At 40.1% G+C, this 26,246-nt stretch overlaps 1 protein-coding gene and 1 pseudogene across 1 annotated transcript in view; one reads left to right on the top strand and one right to left on the bottom strand.

Annotated features, from left to right (window-relative positions):
• LOC139640780 (zinc finger protein 420-like) overlaps window positions 1–19,449 on the bottom strand; it is a 68,788-nt gene extending 49,339 nt beyond the window's left edge. Inside the window, 5 exon segments of the mRNA XM_071514956.1 lie at window positions 13,076–13,226; window positions 13,229–13,396; window positions 13,399–13,996; window positions 15,848–15,980; window positions 19,056–19,449. Coding sequence (XP_071371057.1) covers window positions 13,076–13,226; window positions 13,229–13,396; window positions 13,399–13,996; window positions 15,848–15,865 — 935 coding nt within the window. The 5' untranslated portion in view covers window positions 15,866–15,980; window positions 19,056–19,449.
• The window catches only part of LOC139640778 (zinc finger protein 208-like), an 84,797-nt pseudogene that overhangs the window by 28,947 nt on the left and 29,604 nt on the right, over window positions 1–26,246 (top strand).

The raw sequence follows: 26,246 nt of genomic DNA, 5'->3' as shown, positions 1-26,246 counted from the left end.
AGAAAGAGGCTTCGATTCTGCTCCGACACAGCGCGGGCGGGCGGCTCAGAAAACGGTGAGGCTGCTATCTGTTGAATGAATACTAAGACCAGTAACGGAGGACAAAACAAAACTCAGATTCTGTAGTGAGTCGGAGTTACCGGACGCTCTCCGCGGCGCTACAACGAGCACAACCGTGCACATCTACCGTAGGACTAACACAGTAGTAGCCTAGCATAACACATCCGAGCTAAGACAGCACAAAGTTAGCAGCACAAAGTTAGCACCGAGGATCTGGAAGAAACCCGCTGACTTTAAACGGCTAGGCTGCTTACAGCTTTACAGCTTTGAACCCGGACTGCTATCAGGAACTACTAGACTCAGGAAGACCAGGAAGACCGAGAGGAAACTTCTTTTCTCTCTTTGTTCTTCTCTCGTCAACAGTAGGCCGCCATGTTGCTTCACACACTTCTTCTTCGTCTTCCTTTTCTTTGCAGCAGACTAGACGCTTAGGCGTGCTGCTGCCCTAGCAAGTGGTTTAAAAAGTACTATTGATCATGAAAGACACATTTGGAACAAATCAGTAGTCAGTTAAAAAATACTGAGTGGGTTCAAAGATGGAAGACTTCCCAGCAGTGAAACAGACCTACATGGACATGATTTAAACACTGTAGACCCACTTTTAACTTTCTGTAGGTTCTTCTTCTCTTTCTTCTTTAAAGGATCTGTGCACAACACTATACAGTGTTTCTGTCAGTCCACACCCATCAGAGCTAATTTAACCCTTTAGATGTTTGACCAGAGATATCAGGGGCTTGACAGTTGGACCCCGCCTCCTCATTTACATACAGCTTACTAATCAAAAATGGCAAATGTGAAACATCAGAGATGGGAAAACGAATTATGACAAAAAAGAAATGGGAATTTAGTTTTGAATTTAATATATATATATTTTTTTTATTTCTATATACCGTATTTCCTCTAATAGTGGCCGGTATTCAATTAAAAGCCGGGGGCATGTTCAATCTAAATACGGTGTGCACCGTTTTGCTACGGTTTCCGGGTTGAACGTCACGTGCTGCTTGGTGTCTGCAACAACTGAACTAACTAGAAGACATGTTTGTATCTTTTGCTGTATGAACCATGTGGAGAGACACTTTCATAAACTTTTCTACTCCACTCTACTCCTCTAAATATATAATGGTAAATATTACAATATCATATCACAACAACAGTGATCAGCAATAATGACCTAATACTCATAATAAAATAATTAGCTCATATAGATCCTAACACAGTCTGAAGGTAAGAAGTGGATTATCCTTCACCTGAAATGTTTGCCTTGTCATCCTGAAATGCAAATGAGGCAAATGCTGGATCACTATAATTAGGAAGCAGTTTCCACAAACCCCTTCAGTCCACTGGGATGTTCTCTGCTGGTCTGGACGGAGAGGGCAGCGACTGTAACATCGAGTGTGTTTTATAGTATTAAACACATATTTAAAGAACGCAAAAAAAAAAATGGCCTCCTCAGCTGCCGTAGTTGCAACGCTCGCGTAACACAACAGGGTGTTCAACGCACCACCGTTTACATTTAAATAAACTAGGAAACATTTGCTTCTCATTTATTCCACTGGTAACCATCTACTTACTGATGTCATCCTCTGCCTTAAACCTGATGGAGCAAAGCTGAAAACAGTTTTTTAAACCTGTAATAAGTGATTTCAGACCCTTTAACCAATCTGAAGCTACTGTTGCTGTGTGGAGATTTCCTTGAGTCATAATGATATAAACCAATATCCAGCTGCGTTGCTGTTTTCTCCTCTTTTCTAAAGCTTGTTGTCAAAACTCGGACTCCTCCCCCCCCATTCAGTAGCTTTTGTTTATATATATATAAAACTAGCTTGTCTCCTCCCTCGCTGTTTAAAAGCGGCGCTCACCCCTTCCCAAAAATCTCGTATTCCATGTTGGAATAGATGAAGCGAGCGAGTAAACTGTTAAACTAGTAAACTTGCTACCTGCCTCTTCACTTGTCATTGTGGGTCATGTGACCTTCAGTGGGAGAAACATCTGTCAAAGTGAGACTGGTAACCGGTGACTCTTCTCTGTAGGTACGTTTAGCTTAGCTGTTAGCCTTGAAATGAAATCCTTACATTTCAGCTTGTCTGTTAGGTGGCTACATCTCTGCTATTGCCATACAAACACCGTTGTTTCTGAGAATAATCACCATACATCATCGATCATTGTGTACAACCAGTGTTTCCCCTATATGCTGTATATTCTACTGTGGCAGGTCGCCACGGTAAAGTCATGACCCGCCATGCTAAAAATATGTTCTGCAGTGTTTTCTATAGTATTTATGTAGTACTCAGGAGCGGCACCGCTGCTGAAAATACACATTAAATTTTTTTTTAATGTATTTCTTGCAAGACGTTCCTTTAATGATTAAAGTGATAAATAGCGCCGTGTGGTCGCGGACATTCATTTCCATATCTTTATACTGTGGATTTTAAATTTACATTACGTCATTTAGCAGACGCTTTTCTCCAAAGCAACTTACAATAAGTACATTTTGTCAACAGTCTTCGTCAGCTAAGCCTTTTAATAGGAATATGTATCATTTGTTGATTTTTTTATTTTTATTTTTTTTTAATATAGAAGAAGGGTAAGGATATAGGTTAGTTCAAGAGGGGTCCAGGTGTAACCTGTAGAGATGTGTCTGATTAACTCTTTTAAAAAACCTTGTTGGTAGGATATCATGAGAATATGTGATATATATAAGATATGCTATATATAAGATATAAGATGTGCTCAAAATAACTCAATGATGTCAACACTAATGAAACCATAATGTTTTCTCAAGAGTTTTAAGTCTTCATAAAGCTGCTGGGAGCTACAATCACTGTTATTACTATTATTATTATTATTATTATTATTATTATTATTGTTTTTATGGGTGTTCCCTTGTCTTAACGACTGTCTCTGTTTGTTGATGTCAGAGCTGATTGGCAGGAAGAGAAGCATCCGGTGGAGGAGGAGAGGAACATTGTCGTCCATTTTGTCTCAGTTCAGGACAGCTGTGTTGAATTTGGTGTTCGCCACAAAGGAGGCAAAATGAATTCTTCAGAAGAAGTGAGAAAAACTATCACTGTTGTAACATTGATGTTGATCTGTTGGGAACATTAACCTGTTAGCTTGTATATTTATTTGATGTATGACAATACCTATGATTGCTAATTATTCTCTCTTCCTCCCTCTTGGCAACATTAGCCTGTTGGCTTGGTTATTCATACATTCATGATAAGATATTTGACAATACAAGATGTCTGGAGGAAATAAAATATGATGCTGTCATATAGTGTGTGGAATATGTCATGACAGTAGTCTGATTTCTTTCTTTATATCTTTCTCTACAGAAAAAGAGAGACACCAGACCCAAATATCACCGCTGTCAGCAGTGTGACAAAGCATTCCCAGGACTTCAAAAATTAAAGGATCATCAGAGAGTTCATACAGGAGAGAAACCATACTCCTGTCAGCAGTGTGGGAAATCTTTCAGTCAGTCAAGTCAGCTAACAAGGCATCAACGCATTCACACGGGAGAGAAACCATACTGCTGTGAGCAATGTGGGAAGAGTTTCAGTCAGTCATGTAATTTCAGGCAACACCAGCGTATCCACACTGGGGAGAAACCATACTACTGTGAACAGTGTGGAAAGAGTTTCAGTCATCAAACTACATACAAGAAACACGTTCACACTGGAGAGAAACCATATCACTGTGAACAGTGTGGGAAGAGTTTCAGTTATTCAAGTACGTATAAGGCACACCAGCGTATTCACACCGGGGAGAAACCATACCACTGTGACCAATGTGGGAAAAGTTTCAGCCGTTCCGATAGATACAGTAAACACCAGCGTATCCATACTGGAGAGAAACCGTACTGCTGTGACCAATGTGGGAAGAGTTTCAGTGATTCTAATGCATACAGGCAACACCAGCGTATTCATACTGGGGAGAAACCATACCACTGTGACCAATGTGGGAAGAGTTTCTCTCAGTTAAGTACATACAAGCGACACCAGCGTATCCACACTGGGGAGAAACCATATCACTGTGACCAATGTGGAAAGGGTTTCAGGCATTCAAATAGATACAGGGAACACCAGCGTATCCACACTGGGGAGAAACCATACCACTGCGACCAATGTGGGAAGAGTTTCATTCACTCAAGTTCATACAGGTTACATCAGCGTATTCACACTGGGGAGAAACCATACTGGTGTGACCGGTGTAAGAAAAACTTCTCTCTGTTATCTTCTTTGAAGAGACACCGCTGCATCTGAACTGCTGCAGAGCGCCTCCTCTGTCTGCAGGAGGAACAAGCTTCTCTCTGTCCGACCGACGCAGGAAGCTCAAGTGTTCAGGTCACAACGCCAAACTTTAGGCCTTATTTATAAAACTGTGTGTAGATTCCACACTAAAAGGTTACATTTTCATTTTTACATTCATTCTATTCTCTCTCTGAGAAAATGGCAAAGTCTGAGCAAGACCGACAAGAGAAATGTCTCCGGTGACCTCAGTTCAGGCTTTTCCAACCAAAAACAGTTGAGAAGCAAAATGTTGCATATCATATGGTAAAGTTTGTGCCCGGTGATGTGGGTTCTGCAGAGGATCTTATTCTTTATTAAATTTTGGAATTGCAGGTCATGGTCAAGTATTATTGCATATATTTTCCAGTTTATGCTGGATTGTTCCATACTAAGGTCTGATATCCATTTGTCTATTGGAATTGATTTTTTTCTGGCGAATATTTGTGATATTTTTTTTTAGGTTTGAGTGAATAGAGTTTTTGAGAAAGAAGAGGGGTTTTGTAGATGTATGTTTTTTTTCTTGATTCTTGCCTTTTCATCTTGAAAATGGAGATTCAACATCTTAGAGATAATGGTAGCTTCTTTCCAAATTGTCTTTTATTTCTTGTAAGTAACTTGAGTTTGGATAATTGTTTTAGATTTAATGAGATGTGGATTCCTTGGTATTTAATAGATTGAGCTAGGGCTGAGCAATAATTTAATATTATCGTTTATCGTCTTTCAGTGGAATCATATCGTGATCATATGATATTTTGATATCATGACACATTTCTGCTGTCTGAACTGATGATGACAAGCAAATCTTACTTAAAAAACTGATAGAATGAGGTATGGTAGGAATATTATTTGAATATTTCTGTTTGACATCATACCTAACATTACCATTCGGTTCAATGAGATGAACATTAATTTGATTATTTAACATGATTTTGCATACATGAACCATATCGTGATATATATTGATATCGAGAAAAATCCATATGATTATCATGATATTGATTTCAACCATATCGCCCAGCGCTAGATTGAGCTGTGCATTTAAAAAGGTAAAGTCCCAAACCTCACCATCCCAGTTGAGTTTGGTTAGAGGCAGAATTTCACATTTTGACCAATTGATGGAGTACACTATGAATACAATTCAAGTGGCACATTATTTTCTTTCTGTTTCATGCTTTACTGATAATGATTGATTGATAGATGATTGATGGAGTAGCCAGATACCAGAGGGAGGATGAAGGGTTTGTTATGTACAATAAAATGTCATCAGCATACAAACTGATTTTATGATTGTTTGCTTTGATGTTGATGCCTGATATGCTGTTACTGTGTCTGATAGAGGCAGCCAGGGGGAAACAAAAGGCACAAATAGCAGTGGCAGTAACAGTCATCCTTGTCTCGTACCTCTAAGTGAAATGTGTCAGGTTAACCACTATAGAAACAGTTGGTGAGTTTTGGAGTGTTTTTATCCAGTTAATTACGTTTGAACTGATTCCAACATGGTGAAGAGTGTTGAAGAGAAAGGACCAGTCTGCCCTGCTGAACGCCTTTTCACCATCTACAGATGCTATAAAGAATGGATGGTGTTTTTGTAGAGGTTTATTAAGTTGAATAATCTGCTTATTTTCTGAGGAACAGCTCCCTGTAATGAAGCCAGTTTGGTCTGTATGTACAAGTGATGGAATTACAGATTCCAGTCTCATTGACAGAGCTTTGCTTTTCATTTTTAGGTCTGAGATTTTTAATAAGTGGCGGTAACTGCAGCATTTGTGAGATTTTCAAAAATACGAGCAAATTGTAAAAATAAAAATCGTAATAATAATTCCTTCAATTACAATAGGGCTTCGCACGAAGTCGTGCTCGGGCCCTAAATATTGGATAACAAGCCCATCCAGTATCATCACTGTGATATACTTCAGAAGCACAACTGTATGAGATTTGAGAATTTTAGATTTGATTCAAATGTGTGTCTTGTTTTAAGGATTTTACACAATCTAGCCCCTCCTCCACTAAGTGAACATGTCACTTTGTGAGCAGAGAGCAACACTAAAGCCTCTAGAACTTTCTCAACTCCCTTTTTCTGTTACAGGCACTAAAGCTGCAGTTCCTTTAGCAGTTTTAAAACCAAATTAAAAATCTGGTTTAAAGCGAAACAAACATGCAGCCACTAATTTGCAGACTGTAACTGCAGGGTTCCTAGCAGGTCTGGAAAGTCTGGAAAAGTATTAAAAATGAATTTGATCGTTTCCAGGTCTTGAATAGTTTGGGAGGTTTAAAAAATGTCTGAAAAAGTATGGAAAATGTTGCGGTTCAGGTCCGACACACACATAATTCTACCTTTTATGTTGGTGTAGAGCCACTTTGAGTCCGCAAAGAAAAGGAAGACAAAGTAGATTAACAATGGATTCTGTAGCACTTTTAGATATTGATATTAAGAGAGGTATTTGTAATAGAGAAGCTGTGGTAGGGGTATTTTTGGATATAAAAAGTCGTATGATTCAGATTACGCTCTTATTCTGAAAGAATCGCACCGGAAGTCTTATTCTTATTTCAGCTGGCGGAACACAAGCCCCCTCCAGTTGGACAACAAATATAGGAGTTTCTACCTCTGGCTGTTCGTCTTATGGCTCCCCGTTCCTTTCCGAGAGCCGCTCATCGTTATTTTTTCTTTTTTTTTTAGGGGGCGGGGGTTACTAGGTTTATCTGTGAAATAATCACTAGGATAATGAGAGGGTAGGATTTGGATCAGATTCAAACTAAGACATCCCACCGATATAATTTCATTTCGCATGTGTGGACTAGGTTTAGCAGCACTGAATAACTCGTAGGCCTATTGCCAGACCTGATGTCAATGATCTGTACTGTAAACATTACACAAGGTGGCGCCATCTCCCTCTGCTTTGTCAGTGAATTTACTTTGAATTTACCCTCTGTATGAAATGTGTTATGTAAATAAAGTTGCCTTGCCTTGAATGCAATTCATGCAACACTTAATATTAGACAACTTCTATTGGCACAATAAAAAAAAACAAGTATAATGAATTTTTGTGCAAAACCGATTTTAGTGCAAATCACATAGATAATCTGGCGCGTCAGGTTAAATGGATTTAAGGCAGGCAGTGAAATTTGGGCACAACGATAAAAAGAACGGCTCTGACCAAGAACGACTCGGTTCCCTTCGTTCGTACCAAAGAGCCGTTGAAAAGAATCGGATCGTTCGCGAACGTAACATCACTCGTGGCCAGACAGTCGGCTTCTCTTCCTGATCGTCATGGGAAACATCACACAGCCCCCCCCCCCCCTCCCCTCCTGCCTCTCTGGGTCGGGAGCAGCTCCCTCCTCCGGTCTCACCGAGAGTTGGAGACTCCATTATTAGAAGCGTTAGGTCAAAACCCGCCGTTACCCACTGTTTACCGGGCGCCACGGGTTTTAGACGTTTTAAATCAGATCCCAGACCATTTCCTTAATGTTATTGTCCATGTTGGCACCAATGACACCTCTTCTCAAAAGTCTGAACTGCTTAAACGTAATTTTATCCGCCTTTTTAGCTCACTTAACGAATGTGGCGAACAAGCTTTTATTTCTGGACCCATCCCATCTTTGGGCCGTGGTATTGGTCGTTTTAGTAGGATTCTCACACAACATGGTCTTTATTGACAACTGTAATCTCTTTGGGAGCGTCCATCCTATTATGGAAGAGATGGTATTCATCCGAGTGCTTTGGGGGAAGCGTAGACTAGCCTCCAACATGTTTTACTCACTTCAAACAGCTCCAAGCAAGTGAGTGTTTAACTCCACCATGCGCACTACCAAACACAGCTGCTCTTCTTCGCCTCTTTACCGACCCACTGTCGCTCGCACCCGCTCCCCCTGCCGGGCGGGTGCTAAACTGCATTCTCCTGACCCTGCTGATCCACAAGACCCGTTCCTATTACCAACAGAGACACGACCTTCCCCAGTCCTGCTCCGGACAACCTACCGAGTAAACAAAGTGTTTTCAGCGAACCCGGTTGAAGGAAAAGGGTGATCGTGCTTTTTCTGCTGCTGCCCCAAAACTGTGGACCAGCCCTTCTGTTAGGTCCGCCCCTTCTTTGGACTCTTTTAAATCGAGACTAAAAACGTACCTTTTCTCCCTGGCCTTTGAATCTTTTTAAAATCGTTCTGCGTATCATGCACGTGTTTTTATCTCCTGTTCTCTGGGTTATTGTCTGTCTGTTATATTTTATGCTGTTTTAACTCACATGCTGTACAGCACTTTGGTCAACTCTGGTTGTTTTTAAATGTGCTTTATAAATAAAATTGACTTGACTGAGTTAAACCAAAGTAGAGTATTCTGAGAGACAGACTGATGGAACAGTAAGTAAGCAGCCAAGCTAGTTACATGTAACTGAAAACTTCTTTCCTCTGGAAACACAACTAGATATTTCATATCAGTGTTGACTGAAGCAGAAGCTCCAGATTTATTCCTCTGAGCTGCTGAGTCTGATGAAGTTTGTTTGTTTGTTTAATCTTTATTTATCAGGTTAGACTCGTTCAGATTAAGAATTAAACTTTGGTCATACAACCAAAATACAACTGAACATAACAAGTGAGAATAAGAGTAAGTTAAAAAAAGAACATGAGTTTAAATAGAAACAGAGAAATGAATAAATAAAATATAATATAATAAAACTAATAATAAAATAAGAAATAAAAAGTAACAGTAAAACTGCAAGTTGAAATCAACAAACTAGATCAAATCCAGGCTAAAATGTGTTTTAAGTTTTCTTTTAAAGATATCCACACTCTCTGCCACCCTCAGGTCCTCTGGCAGGCCGTCCCACAGGCTGGGGCCTCGCCGTGGGTCTCAGACCGAAAACCCTAAGAACAACCAAGAGACAACTACCAGAGGACCTGAGGGATCTAGTGGGTACATATCTTAAAACCATCAGACATGTAGTCGGGAGCGAGACCATTTAGTGATTTGTAGACCAATAAAAGAATCTTAAAATCAATTCTAAAGCTAACAGGTGTAATGCGTGCTCTCCTTCTGGTCCCGGTTAAGAAATCTATCTTTCAAGGTTACAGACGCTACAACAAACATTTCATTACAGCATTACACATGATTAACAAACAATCAACGTTTGATTATAAAATTAATTTAAACTTTGGGTTTTTACCCAAAGTGGAGCTTGTTCCGCACCACAGGGGCTGAGAACTGAAACCTTTTCACCAAACTCTGTACGAGTCTTTTTTTACATTCAGTAGAAATACGTTTTGTGAGCGGAGACAGGAGGCTAACTGTTATTCTTCTGCTGGACAATATACGTACATAAATAAAATGTGAGATGTTTCAGTGTGGCTTTATGAATAAAAATAGAGCAGTGACTCCCCATGATACAGAGTCCAGCAGACACAACGAAGCCACAGGTGCATACAGGTATAAAATGTCTCCATCATCTACTGCAGGTAGAAAAGCAGCTGAGAGTCTTTTTCTCACCTCAGAGGAAAAGCAGGACTTATTTCTAAAGGAACAAGACTTGGTTGACCTGGTGCAAGCCGGGCCTTTGATGTCTGGCCTCCTCTTGGCTTTCACACCCGAGTATAACTAACCTCTGCATTGTAGTGATATACTCTACAAGTGGCACTTTGTACAATTTTAAGGGTTCCTGGCTAGGAAGTGCGTGTCAACAAACATTTTGATATTCAATTCAATTCAACTTTATTGTAACACTAACAGTGCAAACAACACGATATCACGTATGTCACCATGTCTGTGTAGGTCTTGATGCCACTTCTCACACTACTTTCAACAATGGGTAGTCAGTCAGTCAGTCAGTCATTTAGCTACTTTCACTCTTCTAGACCGGTCCCATGGGCCTGGCAAAAACAGAAAATAATAATAATAATAATAAACTTTATTTGTATAGCACCTTTCATACAAGAAATGCAGCTCAAAGTGCTTTACAACAAAGAAATTACATGCATCAAGTGCTTCACATAAAACTTGATAATAATAGTGAAAATAAGATAAAGATGAGAATAGAATACATAGAATGCATCTTCACATGAAAATAGACATAGAATGAGCATAACATAGATGGAAAATAAAACCCACTGAATAATAATAATAATAAAAATAAAGTTAAAAAATAGAGTACATAAGTGCGAAGCAAAGTGCAAAAAAGAGTTTCAGGCCTGTATCAGGACAGTCAGAGCTAGTTAAAGGCTAAAGTGAAGAGAGACGTTTTTAGCTTTCTTTTAATATATAATAAAATAATAATATATAATTAAAATATAATATATTTAGTGAGCTGGCTTCCCTGATATCTATAGGCAGAGTGTTCCAGAGCTTTGGGGCAGAATTAACAAAGGCTGCATCCCTGAATTCTTTCGGCCCATGGTCCAGCCCATTAAGGGCTAGGACAGAAAAAAAATAATAATAATTTAATTAAATTTCCTAACTGACATAACCTGTTTTATTAAGTATCGTGAATACAGATATTAAGATGTAAAATTTACAAAAGAGAAAAAAGTAATGAATATGCAAATGAAGATGATTTCTCACATGGAACACTGAAGCATTGTCCAAGAATACTAGATGTAGAAAAAAAGAAAGATTCATTCTATATTAATTAAACAGAGGGAAAGAATAATTAGTACAAACATTTTCATTAATATTCTGTTTGAATTTGAACATAGGAACTTTTACATGTTAACAAGAATATGTATTAAGTATTCCTAAATGGAATAAAAAGTAGACAATAGGCCCTTTTCACATCGTCATGGTAACAGCTTCCACATTGAGAAACAGGTGCATCACAACTTCCTGTTGTTGAAATAATGTAAACCCAACACAGCTTGACCATAAAAACTCACGGCTGCTTCAAAAGAAACTATCAACACCACTCTAACTGCCTGGTGGAAATCAAATGAAATCCTCCACCATAACTTTTCACCCTCTGTTCTTACCCCAATATGTTGCACAACACCATGTTCCTAATAAACAGAAAAACTTTTGGCCCAATTTGATAAGACAGACAGACAAAACATTACAGAAGGTAGAAAGATAAACACAAAAACTGACATGTTGTGAAGATCAGTGTTGGCCCGTGACTTCTGCCAAGTTCATCATTTCATTGCAACCACATTGTTGAAGTTATTTAAAATGGACAGACTTTCTATTAGAACACAGACCGCTTGTTCTTGACAACTAATGACAAGCCTGGATTTGAACCCACAACTTTCCACATAAGAGGCGATGACATCACATGTGCAAAACTAGTGTTTAGTATTAGTATTAGTATTTCTGTCTATTTAAACTTAAAACGCTTACAACAGTCAAAATGTTAGTGATAAAATTCTGAAATCACACATCATTCTGCTGGTTTCGGGTGTATTGTCAAATATTTTTGTGAAGTTTGATCAAACATTTGGCGAAATAGAAAATGATGTGCATACAGTACTAATTACAGTAAGATATTGAATAGCACTGCGGACTCAGTTTGACCGATCTGAACACCCTTTGACACACTTGATATCTACCATCTAGAGAATGTCCGTGTCGATTTTGGTAGCATATGAATGAAGACTTGTGGAGATATAGATGTTAATTGATTTTGCATATTTTGAAAAATATAGAGTGACAGACTTCTGAATTGACCAGGTTGCAGTGAGGAAAACTTTTGTCACAATTCTGAAAAAAATTTCAGCTCTGTAGGACGTACGGGGGATTTATTTAGATTTTTTGAATTTTGGAATGTGAAATGTCTAGAAATGTAGATTTGTTGTAATAAGCCACGCCCACTTTAATCAATCATTACCAAATTTTATGCATCGACTGAGTCATGACCCTAGATCGTGCGAACCGAATTTTGTACGAATCCATGTAGCCGAATACGAGATATAAACTTTTTGCATTTATAGCGCCCACTAGTGATGGAACTCCAAATGCTTTTGGGGATGTGTTCACGCAACACTTCTCAAATTTTCTCTTCTTTCTCTTAAAAAATTATCTTCTTCAAATTTTGTCTTAATTAGATGAATGGTTAATGAGTTATGGGCAATTTAGTGTTATGGTGTGTTTCGTTACAAGTTCGATGGTTGACAGCGGCCAGGCTGTTTATCCGATCTGAACAGTTTTTGGACCGTTTGTGTATCTCAAGCTCCTGATGCTGTCTGACAACTTTGGTGTTGATAGAACAACAATTGAAAAAACCTTAGGGAAAAAACTGTTTTGCATAAAATGCAAAATGGCGGCAATTCAGTATGGCAGACATGAGTGGTCTCAGTGGTAAAGTTGTAGAGCACGTTCAGCTGCATATGTGTGTTAAGTTTCGTGTCAGTTGGACCAAAGATGTGGGAGTTATGGCCTTTTTAGTGTGACTTCTTGTTATAGCGCCACCATCTGGTCAACATGGGTGAATGGCCTTGCCTGAGTAGTGGGGGGCCATGGGAACCCACCTGCCAAATGTGGTTGCTCTGGGACTTACGGTTTCTGAGCTGCACATACTTTTAGCGGAAAAAAATAAGAATAAGAATAATCCTTACAAATACAATAGGGTTATTACCTTCGGTGCTTGGACCCCTAATAAAGAATAAGAGCCTCTGCAGAACCCACATCACCAGCCACAAATTTTACCATATTGGTAAAGTTTGTCTGATTTGTCTGAATATAGCTGCAACGACTGTCTGATCCTCCTCCCTCCTGCAGACAGTGGAGGCGCTCTGCAGCAGTTCAGATGCACCGGTGTGTCTTCAAAGAAGATGAGCGAGAGAAGTTTTTCTTACACCGATCACACCAGTATGGTTTCTCCCCAGTGTGGATACGCTGGTGTTCCCTGTATGTATTTGAATGCCTGAAACTCTTTCCACATTGGTCACAGTGGTAGGGTTTCTCCCAGTATGAATACGCTGGTGTCCCTTATATGTTCTTGAATCACAGAAACTCTTCCCACATTGGTCACAGTGGTATGGTTTCTCCCCAGTGTGAATACGCCGGTGTTGCCTGTATATTTGAGGATCACTGAAACTCTTCCCACATTGGTCACAGTGGTATGGTCTCTCTCAGTGTGGATACGCAGGTGTTGCGTGTATGCATGAGAATGACGGAAACTCTTCCCACATTGGTCACACCGGTACGGTTTCTCTCCAGTATGGATACGCTGGTGTTGACTGTATTTATCTGAACGCCTGAAACTTTTCCCACATTGGTCACAGTGATATGGTTTCTCTCCAGTGTGAATACGCTGGTGTGTCCTGCATGGACCCAACTGACTGAAACTTTTCCCACATTGGTCACAGTGGTATGGTTTCTCTCCGGTGTGATTGCGTTGATGTGTTGTTAGATTACATGACTGACTGAAAGATTTCCCACATTGGTCACAGTGGTATGGTTTCTCTCCAGTGTGGCTACGCTGGTGTGTCCTGTATGGACTCAACAGACTGAAACTCTTCCCACATTGGTCACACCTGTATGGTTTCTCTCCAGTGTGATTGCGTTGATGTGTTGTTAGATTACCTGACTGACTGAAAGATTTCCCACACTGCTGACAGGAGTAAGGTTTCTCCCCTGTATGAACTCTCTGATGCCTCTTTAAGTTGTGACGTCTTGTGAATGCTTTGTCACACTGCTGACAGCGGTGACGTTTGGGTCTGCTGGTGTCTCTCTGTTTCATAGAGAAAGATATAAAGAAAGAGATCAGGACAGAGAGACAGGTTAACACTTAATTACTACCTAGACAGTAACGAAGAGACTAATAGACTAATGTTACTGTAGCGGCCAATTCTAATGTTTCCACATTCCGCACAGTTATAGATGCTGAACATGTTCTCAACGCATTTCTTGAGTTAATTTACTCAGTTTGTTGATTCTTGATGATTCGTAATGGTGATGATGATGGTGACGATGAATGAATGGAGTAGCAGATGAAGTTGCAAAGTAACACAAAGAAAAAGGCCACAAAGTTTAAATAAAAACTGAAATAGGCCTTTTCAGAATATGATAGTAGAGTAAATCAAATAACACGAAAAGTAACCAAAATAACAAAACAAAAGTTACATTATTATTTATATCAATTTACTGGCAAAGTGCTTGTGATTGCTCACTTCCTATATTTCCTGTCTGTCTGGTGAAAACAGACTCGGCCACCGGGTGATGCTATTCTTCTATACTATTCAAATAAAAAAGGTAAAGAAAAGAAATGGCTCTAACACACTGGCCCCTATTGTTATGGGCATAAAGCATAACAATAAGTAAAAAAAAAACAGAGCCATTACACAAAGCACCACTGTCTTCTGAGTGCCAAAATTTGTGCTACACCTGTCTCTTAAACAAATAATTCCTAATCATTATATTGTTTTTCACAGTGATTTGCCACCATCACTGATCAATATCCACTCAGAATCACTGGGCTGGCTGCCTTTTTTTTTTTTTTTTATTCACTCACTGGTATATTCTGCAGTTACATCACTCTTTAAAATATTTTTTTATAATCAGATGATCTGCTTAATGAGGTTGCTTAAGCATAGGGAGTAAAGTAAGGAAAGACCAGATGAGTAGGTGAGGATGGGCTGTGGGCTCAAATGTGCAAAAAATAGAAATAGTAATAAATATCCAACATAGGCTACATACTTGTAAAATTATAAAAGAAAGTATTTATAAAACTTTTAGTACCAGAGCAGCTCACATGAGAGGCTTGTCCGTTTCATTACGGACACATGGAAGAACATCTTTTCTTGTTCGTCCTTAAATTCTTCTTCCACCAACTCTTAAGATTCCGTCTTGATACACTGGGTCCAACTCGTACAATAAGCTGGTTCACTTCACACCTTGGTTATCTTCTTGAAGTATTTTCAGCTCATCTGTGAATGCTTCCCTGTGACAGAACTGAATGAGAACAGTTTCTGCTCTCTTTAAATCCTCAACACTGAGCGATGAGGCACTTCTTGTTTTGATAAACATTTTCATTTCACTTTCAACAGACTTGTTCTGCTCGTCTCTGTCCGTTTTTGTGCCGGGATAGTCAGAATCTCTTCCAATTCCAGCAAAAGGCTTCTCAGTTTTAGAAACCATGCGACTGCACTTTGTAGGTTCTTCCAGGATGAAAAGTGATGCATAAGCTTACTTGTTGGACTTGGCTTAAACAAAAGAGTTGTATCCATTGTAACCTTTTCTTTTTTCACTTCAGGGTCATCTGTTGTGAGTAAATTAATTCAAGAAACACGTTGAGAACATGTTTGGCGTCTATAACCGTGCGGCACGTGGAAACATTAGAATTGGCCGCTACACAAGTTGAAAACTACTCTGCTCTTCATCGTCTTCCACCTGGATCAGTTTACTGGCAAAGAAACTGTGATTTCTCACTTCCTATATTTCCTGTTTGTCTGGTGAAAACAGACTCGGCCACCAGGTGATGCTATTCTTCTATACTACTCAAATAAAAAAGGTAAAGAAGAGAAATGGCTGTAACAGTTACCAACAGATTAACATCAATGTTACAACTGATATTTCTTCTCACCTCTTCTGAAGAATTCATCTTGCCTCCTTAGTGCCGAACACCAAATTCAACACAGCTGTCCTGAACGGAGACAAAATGGCCGACGACGTTCCTCTCCTCCTCCGCCAGATGCTTCTCTTCCCGCCAATCAGCTCTGACATCATCAAACAGAGACAGTCGGTAAGACAAGGGAACAGCCACAAAAACAACAGCAATAATAATAATTACAATAATAATATAGCTGCAAGCAGTGATTGTAGGATCCAGTTCTATGAAGACTTAAACCTATTGAAGAAATATGAAGGTTTCATTAATGTGAATGGTAAAACAATCAGTTAGTATAACAGGAGAGTCAAAGTTAAGTTAAAGCTCCTATATAAACAAAATGGCCGACCTTGAGCAAATATATCAAATACATATAAAGATAGTACAAAAATAATATAAAACATCGTAATACAAAAAAGGTACAAAAAGGGAGTGCAAAGGTTTACTTGTATGAGGTAATGGCCTTTGAGTTCCTCACACATGCACATCGATATACAGTATATATACAGTATAGATAAACTGTATTCATATGACAAATGCTAGCCTTTTTATTGATTTATTAATTTGATAAATGCTGATTTGTTGATGTAATTGATATGCTGATAGGCTAATTGACAATCGTCTTGCACCTGTTGTCAATGACGACCAAAACTGTAAGTAGCCCACGGATGACATCAGTTCCATGTCTGATGCTTTGAAGAAGGTCTTTATATATTACATGTTGCTTTTTCTACCAGCACCCATGAGGTGTGCAAACTCATGGGTGAAAAAAGTGTTTCTTAAATAATTAAAAATGGCGGACAATACAATATGGTGGACGTTGAAAGTGATATATGGGTTGGACTCTGCACCTTCCAAAGAATCTATTGGCACAAGAATTTTCAGTCTACGCCACGCGGTTTAGAAGTTATTCGCCAAAACGTAAAGTTGCTTGTTATAGCGCCACCATCTGGCCAGTGTGCATGGGCTGCCTTGCCTGAGTAGCGGTGCGTCGTAGGAGTCCACCTGCCAGATATGGCTGCTGTAGGACTTATGGTTTCTACACACAGAGTGTAGAAAACTCAAAGCAGGTGTTTGACATCATCTGGTTTACTGTTTATAGAGTTGGTTTATATTGAGGTGACGAGTTACTCAGAGAGTTGTTTGTCCACTCAGCTGATATCACTGGTCAAACTAAAGTGTTAAATTAACTCTGATGGGTGTGGACTGACAGAAACACTGTACAGTGTTGATTTGCACAGATCCTTTAAAGAAGAAAGAGAAGAAAAGCCTACAGAAAGTTAAAAGTGGGTCTACAGTGTTTAAATCATGTCCATGTAGGTCTGTTTCACTGCTGGGAAGTCTTCCATCTTTGAACCTACTCAGTATTTTTTTGAGTACTTTTAGTCAGTAGATTCAAGATGCAATACTTTATTGCCATATCAACAGAGTTAATTGGAATATGTCTTAGATAAAACTGCATCATACCATTCCTGGATATACCACATTTTCTCAGTTGTCTTAAAAAAGAAAAGTCTCTGGTGTGCTTTCTTGAGAATAGCAGTGGTGTCGTCCCCCCATTTCAAGGTGGAGGAGATTGTCACTCCCAGGAATTTGTGGCTGTCCACTTGTTGAACTTCAGAGTTGTTGATGACCAAGGGGAAGGTGGGGGACCACGGCTCTTGTGAAAGTCCACGACTAAATCCTTGGTTTTAGAAACATTAAATTCCAGGTTGTTTGCGTTGCACCAGTCCACCAGTGACAAAATCTCACTTCTGTGGGCAGTTTCGTTATTGTTGGAGATCAAACCCACTACTGTGGAGTCACTGGTAGCACGTGTTTGGCATCAGTTTGAGCTGGTTAGAGAGTGGAGGACAGAAGGAGTGCAGGGGGAAAAGGGAAGGAAAAAGAAAAGATATAAAGCAGGGAGGACAGACAGTACTTGGATATTTGGGACACTTAACAATTTAAACCACTAGATGTCAGCAGAGAGCCACTCTCCAGCCAGCAGGATCATAGAACACATTACATATCTTCACTTATTTAATGGGACAGACACTGCTACTGTACTGGTCAAGGACAAGGAAACAGGAAAAGGAAGAGACTGGTTCACGATCTGGTCAGATTTCTCTCTCTCTCTCTCTCAGTACTATATTTGTCCTCCAATCCCAAACTCCTTTCCGTGCCTTTGCTCAACTTCTCGACTTCTTCAACTTTATTGTCATGTGTGTTAAAATACACTGAAACACTTGTGCTCTGGCTCTCTGCCTTGACACAAAGGGCACACCATCACAAAACCAACAAAAAAAAGAGAAAGACACGACAGACCTACACAGACTATGTACACAATGCACTCGTATGTATACATTATATACACAATATACAGTACATGAGAACATTACATATTATACACCAACAGTGTGCGGTGCCTGTGGGTGTGTCAGCTGTTCAGCAGCCTGACTGCCTGTGGAAAGAAACTGTTACTGAGAGGCTGGAGTGTGATCTGATGCTCCGGTAACGTTTTTTTGGATGGAAGGAGAGAACAGAACATGAGCTGCTCTCCTTCATGATGTTTTGGACTTTCCTTTTGCAGAGTGGAGCAGATGTCATGAAGCTGTGCTCGTTCTGTGCCAGTGATTTCTGCTGCTGTCTTTCCAGTCCTGTCCAGACTCTCGAGACGCCTCAGAAAGTCTCTGCTGTGCTCTTTCTTCAGGATGTGATTGGTGTTCAGAGACCATGTGATGTTGTCTGCCATGTGTATACCAAGAAATCTAAAAATATCAACAAGCTCAACACATGACCCATTGATGGAAATAGGAATGTGTTTTCCTCTGGTCTTTCTGAAGTCAACAATGATTTCTTTTGTCTTACTGACATTTTAGAGAGAGGTTGTTGTCATGGCACCAGATGGTTTGATCTTCCACTTCCCTCCTATAGGCCCTCTGTCGCTTATTAGTCAAATCACTGTGGTGTCATCTGCGAATTTTATGATGCTGTTGTTGTCATATTTGGGAACACAGTCGTGTGTAAACAGACTGAGAGAGCAGCCCTGAAGCGCTAATGTAGATGAGTGTGTTTTACCTCTTCTCACAGTCTGGGGTCTGGCTGTCAGGGAATCAAACAGCCACTTACAGATAGAGTTACCCAGACCAAGACCTCTGAGTTCCAACACCAGTTTGGATGATACAACTGTAATTGCTCCTACCTGAAGCAGTCCGAGGGCCGTGAGCCTGAGCTGCTTCTTCATCAGAGGAAGACAAAGGCTTTTCCCTGGTCGCCAAGGCCTCTATCTGACCTGGAGTCTTCTGGTCGGAGTTACCGGACGCTCTCCGCGGCGCTACGACGAGCACAACCGTGCACATCTACCGTAGGACTAACACAGTAGTAGCCTAGCATAACACATCCGAGCTAAGACAGCACAAAGTTAGCACCGAGGATCTGGAAGAAACCCGCTGACTTTAAACGGCTAGGCTGCTTACAGCTTTACAGCTTTGAACCCGGACTGCTATCAGGAACTACTAGACTCAGATCAACCAGGAAGACCGAGAGGAAACTTCTTTTCTCTCTTTGTTCTTCTCCCGTCAACAGTAGGCCGCCATGTTGCTTTAAACGGGTGGTGTCACTAAATACACCCACGATGCATTGCGCGAACGGCCAGAGCCGAGTGGAGCCGAAGTGCCGAGGAGCGTCATTATCACAGTGACGTCACTGAGTCCAGTCAGGCTGGTTTTTGCCTGTAATGTTTGTCTATATCAGTAAACTGACAGTCGCTGTTGTGATGTTCAAGTTTACATTTTGAAGAATTGTAATATCCTGCTGTCCTTTGTGGTTTGAAATATTAATAAAGTTATTCAAAAGGCTTTCATGAGTTTTTTAAACAACTTTAGAGAGGTAAGACTTTCTTGAATGAAGCAGCTGAGACCTATAAGCTCTGCATTATTAACATCTGATATGAACAATGAGATCGCCTGCTAGTTTTTTTTTGCTCTTCTAATGACGATTTTATATGAAGATAAAATGTGACTCTGTAGGCTGCTTCAGCTGTATGGTTTCTCCTGACAAGAAGTGATGTGATGTCATCAGCCGGGTTAGTGCTGGAGGGTGATACCGCTCTAAAGCTGTAAACAATGTTCATCCTGTTTGAGTGTTGGATGGAACAGTAAGTCAGCAGCCTGGATAGTTTTATGTAACAGAAAACTTCTTTCCTCTGGAAACACATTTATTTAACAGACAGCCTCTTGAGATGAAGCATCTCGTTTTCGAGGGGGTCCAACACAAAACATACAATAGACACGTTGACATGTGTCTGTCTTTTCAAATTGTGCCTGGACCCCGCAATTGCTTGCGGCTATATTTATTATGATTATCATTATTATAATTGTTATAATTATATATATTTTATATATTATTTATACTTTTTTTTACTTTTTTTTATTTATCCATTTATTTATTTATTTATTTTTTTCGGTATCTACCTCATGCTTATTTTGTGTGGGTGTTGTGGGTTTAGGGGAGTGATGTGTGGGTGGGTTGGTAAATGAGAGCCTCTGTGTATGTTGTGATCGTGTCTATTGTATGTTTTGTGCCGCTCCTCGGCACTTCGGCTCCACTCGGCTCTGGCCGTTCGAGCAATGCATCATGGGTGTGTTTAGTGACACCACCCGTTTAAAGCAACATGGCGGCCTACTGTTGACGGGAGAAGAACAAAGAGAGAAAAGAAGTTTCCTCTCGGTCTTCCTGGTCTTCCTGAGTCTAGTAGTTCCTGATAGCAGTCCGGGTTCAAAGCTGTAAAGCTGTAAGCAGCCTAGCCGTTTAAAGTCAGCGGGTTTCTTCCGGATCCTCGGTGCTAACTTTGTGCTGTCTTAGCTCGGATGTGTTATGCTAGGCTACTACTGTGTTAGTCCTACGGTAGATGTGCACGGTTGTGCTCGTCGTAGCGCCGCGGAGAGCGTCCGGTAACTCCGACCAGAAGACTCCAGGTCAGATAGAGGCCTTGGCGACCAGGGAAAAGCCTTTGTCTTCCTCTGATGAAGAAGCAGCTCAGGCTCACGGCCCTCGGACTGCTTCAGGTAGGAGCTCAACAATATGAACACACCAACGGGACGCACGAGCTTTCTGCAGTCTGGAGGAATGGGAAAACCGGTTTGAAATCAAGAAAAGTTTGATCTGTCGCTGCCGTTAGCTATCATGCTAACCGGAGAACTCGCTAGCTAAACATTAGCTTTCTGATGAACTAGAGCTCGTAACTTTCTGTTGTTTTAATCTAAACTGGTTTACTGGTTGTTCTCTACAGTAATAAACTCCTGGTTAATGCTGAACCATCCGCTGCTTTGTAAAACGAGGCTCCATTGAAGCAAAGCAAAATTGATGGTAACACTTTCTATGACGCCCATGTCTATAATGCGTTATAATCTGCTTATAGCACTGTATAATTATAGTTATAAGCACTCATACATATTCATAATGATTTATAACAAGAATCATAACACATTATAAAGCATTTTATAATGACTTATAAGGTCAAGTATCATAATACTTCATAATTGCTGGTCACTCACTGACATTTTTTCCGTAAGGATCATAGTGCATTATAAGTATGTTTAATGCATTATAGAGATGGGCGTGATAGAGATGCACATCCGTTCACTGTCCAACACCATGGGATGGTCATTCAGTTCAGTCTGAAGTCAAAACCTGGAGCTGACCCTGAATCAGCCTCACACCCCCAGTCTGAGAGAGAGAGAGAGAGAGAGAGAGAGAGAGAGAGAGAGAGAGAGAGAGAGAGAGAGAGAGGAGTCTGATGAGGACACCTAGACAATTAGAAGGGGGAGGGTGTAGCCCAGGGTGAATTTTAGTTAGTTTATATAATAAAAAAAAAGTTATATATATATATATATATATATACATATATATACTTATAAAATAATTCTATATTGGATTGAAATTAAATGAGTGTAGTACAGCCTAACTCACTGATTGCCAAACGGGTAGATATTTGATATCCATTGGTGGTTAAATTGCTATCTTCCAATCGGAATTTAAGAGAGGCGGGACCTGCAGTCGGCCTCTTCAGGTCTGCCATCACAGACTCTGGCATCAACTCGTCAGGTCTGTGCACTTGCTCTGCGTTATTTTGTTTTTGCCTTGCTGGAGCAAGTGAAGTGGAGCAATATCATCTTCATCTTAAAGGCCCCTACTCACTCCAGCTCAGACTCAGGCCTGCAACGATTATTTAATTTGGATTTTTATTTATTTTAGTAGATCTACTATTATTCCAAAGACTGTTCTTGAGTGTGTGTGTGTGTGTGTGTGTGTGTGTGTGTGTGTGTGTGTGTGTGTGTCCACAATTGCTGTATTTCTTTTGAGAATAAGCTAAAGAAAGTAAGATTGGTCAGTTAATTTTAAGCTACACACTTTGCCTCTGTGGAATGTAAAAGATTGATATTGGAATATCTGGGCATTTGCTTTGATAATTGGAGGTTTTTCATTTTCTGTTTTTATATTTCACATCTTGCTAGTTGCATAACTAAAGGCAATTGGTTTGCATTTAAAGTATCTGGTGTTGAGTTGTGGTCATTTCATACAGTCACATACTTCAAAGGGGGACATTGAGTTCAGGTTAATTGTAGTAATTGAAATTTTCAGTAGAAATTGTTTAAATTCTTTAAACACTACTAAGTGGAGGCAGCGCCATTTATTAATTCAGAGAGATTTACTTATTTAATTTATTGTCAGATTGAAGTACTCAATTTCTGTTCTGACCCGTTAAACAAATAAATTAATTTTACGTTTTGTGTGTTCTTGCATAGATTTAATGATATTTTTTTTCACTTTACTTAAAGCAAACAATGACCACTTATAGTGACTTATAACCAGCTTGTAATGTATTATATCTGCCTACACCTCTGGAATTTCATTACTTTACTTGAAACACCCAGTGACCACTTAGAGTAACTTATAATCACATTATAATGCATTATAACAGTGATTATAATGCATTATAAAAGGATTATAATGTATTTGTAGCTTGTAGAGTCGAAAATATCTAACTTATAATTTAGTAAAGGTATAGCAATATTAATATTTTGATCAAGAGATCAAATTACACTCGTAGGGGCACCACCTTCGTAAATGAAGGACCTTTACTCATACTAATCAGTCATCAGTCTAAAGATCATGAGGCAGGTAAGGAAACACGTGACAACTTCTCTGCAATAAATGAGAATATTTATTTAACGATCCAATAATCATATTCAATGAAATAAGCTATATAAGACACTGATATTGATCACCAGAATGAAACACAAACTATAGACTAAAATAGGCATGAAATGTAATGAAACAAAATAAGGATGAAAGGAAAAGGATAATGAAATGTGGGAATAAGAATTGGCAGCAGTAAATGGAGGCATGTGTGGATCAATTAAGCAGAGGGACGAGGCGGAAAGCTACGGGACACCTAAACTATAAAGCCTAACTTTCTTGATCTATTCAGGTAATTTGAATCTAAGCTTTTGCATCAACTCTCAGCAGTAAAGACGTGGATAGTCAGAGCCTACTTGTTCAGTTGGGAGGTCTTGCCGGTCGGGTTGTCTGGTCCCGCTGAGCTCGGAGAGGCGGACTCGGCGTGGCCGGTTACCTGGCAACGGCAGACGCTGGATGGAACAGCTGGTCTCTGGTACTATCGTCACGTGGAGGCAGCAGCGCTACCGGCTCACAGCTGTAGTCGTCAGGCCTCTGGATGTAGAACACCGTGGAGATGTTGCACCAGTGTTTGCTGCTGGACGGAGTTGAAGTTTCTAGCTCTTCTAACTTGTAAAAGTCTAAATAATCTCGTTCCTAAATAGCTTTGAAAGCAATCTTCGCTTGGCCGGGCGTTGATATCTTCTTGACTATTAGACGCGAGGTTCAAACTTTGATTCTTCAGTTCATCTGGAGAAGACGTTTCTAACTCCAGGCTCAAACTGTAAGATTCAGCTAAAGTCGAATTGCAGCTAAATTTCTTGGCGAGAGCGGAATGTTGAACTGCTGAAAATCCAGAAAGTTTTATAGCTCTTTGAATTTTCAGGCGTGGTTTGCCATGCAAATCACGTTTCGCGCTCTTTTTCTGTTACACCTTGTTTACTAATTAATTTCTTTGAGATGATTCCAGCCCGAACAGAGAGAGAGGGGGGCGGGGGGGGGGATGAATGCAAGAGGAACCATTCCTCTAGTCTATCTGTGGCCATACAGTCTTCACCAAGTAAACTTGTGTTTCTAACTGCAATTAATATAAAAAGACAATTTAACCATTTAATACAATCAAACTTGGTGGATATTATACTGGCATATCATAGCTATAAATGACCACACGGTTGCAGTGTGGTAACATGCAAATGAGAGAGTGTGCTCCCCTGGGAATCACTGTGATATAATTGCAATTTTTTATTTCCTCAAATAAGGTAGACGACATTGTGTATACATACAACTTACTACTAATGAAACAACTTCAACATATATATAGTTAACACATTTAGCATATACTTCAACCTACATAATAAACTCAAAGACATTTGGGAAGTATTGGGTTGAAAGTAGGTTTAAAGAAGAATGTGGAGAGTGGGAAGATTTATGACTGTCCTGTTTCAGAGAGGAGGGCAGGGATGAGACTCTGCTAAGTGTCAACAGCAGTCTGTTGTTTCTTTGTTTTGACACATTGGTGTGTTTCCCCATTCTCACCCGATGGTGACTGTCCCTTTTGATCAATCAGAACAGTCTGGTACTCCAAATGAAGAAAGGAGGATGATTCCCTATATTCATAGGTGTGGAAGGTCTGGGTGTGTGAGTGTATAGTTCGTATTGTTCCTGAGTCCTCGAGTCCTTCTCCTCCTGATGGCTGGAAGATAAAGGTCGTTAACTGTGGAATGTGTGAGAAAGTTTCAAACCTCTTCGCAGGATCCTGTTGTTAATCCCCAAGAGCTTTTGGGGAGACATCTCCTGCTATCAGATACCACTTTTGGAGCTGTGGGTCGTGTCACACAGACACCTTTATGGCCACTTGTTGTGATAGATTTGGTGTTGATTCAAGAAAGCAACAGACAGGTTGGGGCTTTCTCCAAAGGTCTCACTGGTATCGCTACATATTACATCTATGAGAATTATAATACACTATGATCCTTGCAAGAAAAAAATTTCAGTGAGTGACCAGCAATTATTAAGTATGATACTTGACCTTATAAGTCATTATAAAATGCTTTATGTGTTATGATTATTGTTATAAAGCATTATGAATATATATGAGTGCTTATAACAATAATTATAAAGTGCTATAAGCAGATTATAACGCATTATAAGTATGTTTATAATGCATTATAGACATGGGCGTCATAGAAAGTGTTACCAAAATGATTTCTCAGTTCATTTTAACGTATCATTTGACAGGAAATGAATAATCTTGGAAATCCAACAGCAGGCTTCAAAGGCTACAAAGGTTGGTAGACTAGAGATATTATCCAAATGTTTCATTGAAGTATCAGAAGTGATCAAAAGTGTCAATTTACACACAGTGCACAACTGTAGCGAGCCGATGCTGCCTTCAAATGCTGTCAGAAATTTTCCAATTACAGGTTGAGCGTAAACGACCCGATAAAATGGTAAATACAAATGTGAAAGTAGAATTTACAGTAGCCGAGTTCTGAGTAAGTGAGAAGGAGCGTAGACCTGAATGAGGAGTTCAGGTCGGTCGGAGCCGCTTTGGTTTCCGCTTTGTAGGCGAGCATCGAGGACTTGAACTTGATTCGGGCGACTGGGAGCCAGTGGAGGGAGATGAACAGCAGAGTGACATGTGATATTATTATGTGATATTACAAGAGTCTGTACTAGTAGTTGAGCTGCATGTTCAGACAGGTAGGGTCTGATCTTCCTGATGTTGTACAGAGCAAATCCACATGACCGAGCACCAGAAGCCACATGCTCCTTGAAGGTTAGTTGGTCATCAGTCATGACACCCAAGTTTCTGGCAGACTTTGTGGGCATGAGCTGAGCTGATTCGAGCTGGATGCTGATCTGTTGTTGTACGGAGGGACTGGCTGGGATGACAAGGAGCTCAGTCTTTGACAGGTGAAGCTGAAGGTGGCGTTCCTTCATCCAAGCCCAGATGTCGGCGAGGCGTGAGGCCGATATCTGTGCAGAGACCGTGGGGTCGTCTGGTGGGAACGATAGGAAGAGCTGGGTGTCGTCAGCATATGAACGGTATGAGAAGCCATGTGAGCGGATCACTGCACCCAGTGAGGTGGTGTCTATTGAAAAGAGAAGGGAAACCTTGAGGTTCCCCTGTGGACAAGCAGTGGGATTGAGACACTTCCCCTCTCCAAGACACTCTTTCAGACTACAGGCAAAAGTGTCCCAAATCTGATTT

This window comes from Centroberyx affinis, unplaced genomic scaffold, assembly GCF_046629955.1.
Source record: "Centroberyx affinis isolate AG114_WGS23_722 - 3 ecotype Tasmania unplaced genomic scaffold, CSIRO-AGI_Caff_v1 ptg010591l_1, whole genome shotgun sequence".
Taxonomy (NCBI): domain Eukaryota; kingdom Metazoa; phylum Chordata; class Actinopteri; order Beryciformes; family Berycidae; genus Centroberyx; species Centroberyx affinis.
The sequence above is the reverse complement of the archived record's forward strand: the minus strand, read 5'-3'. Positions and strand labels throughout refer to the sequence as shown.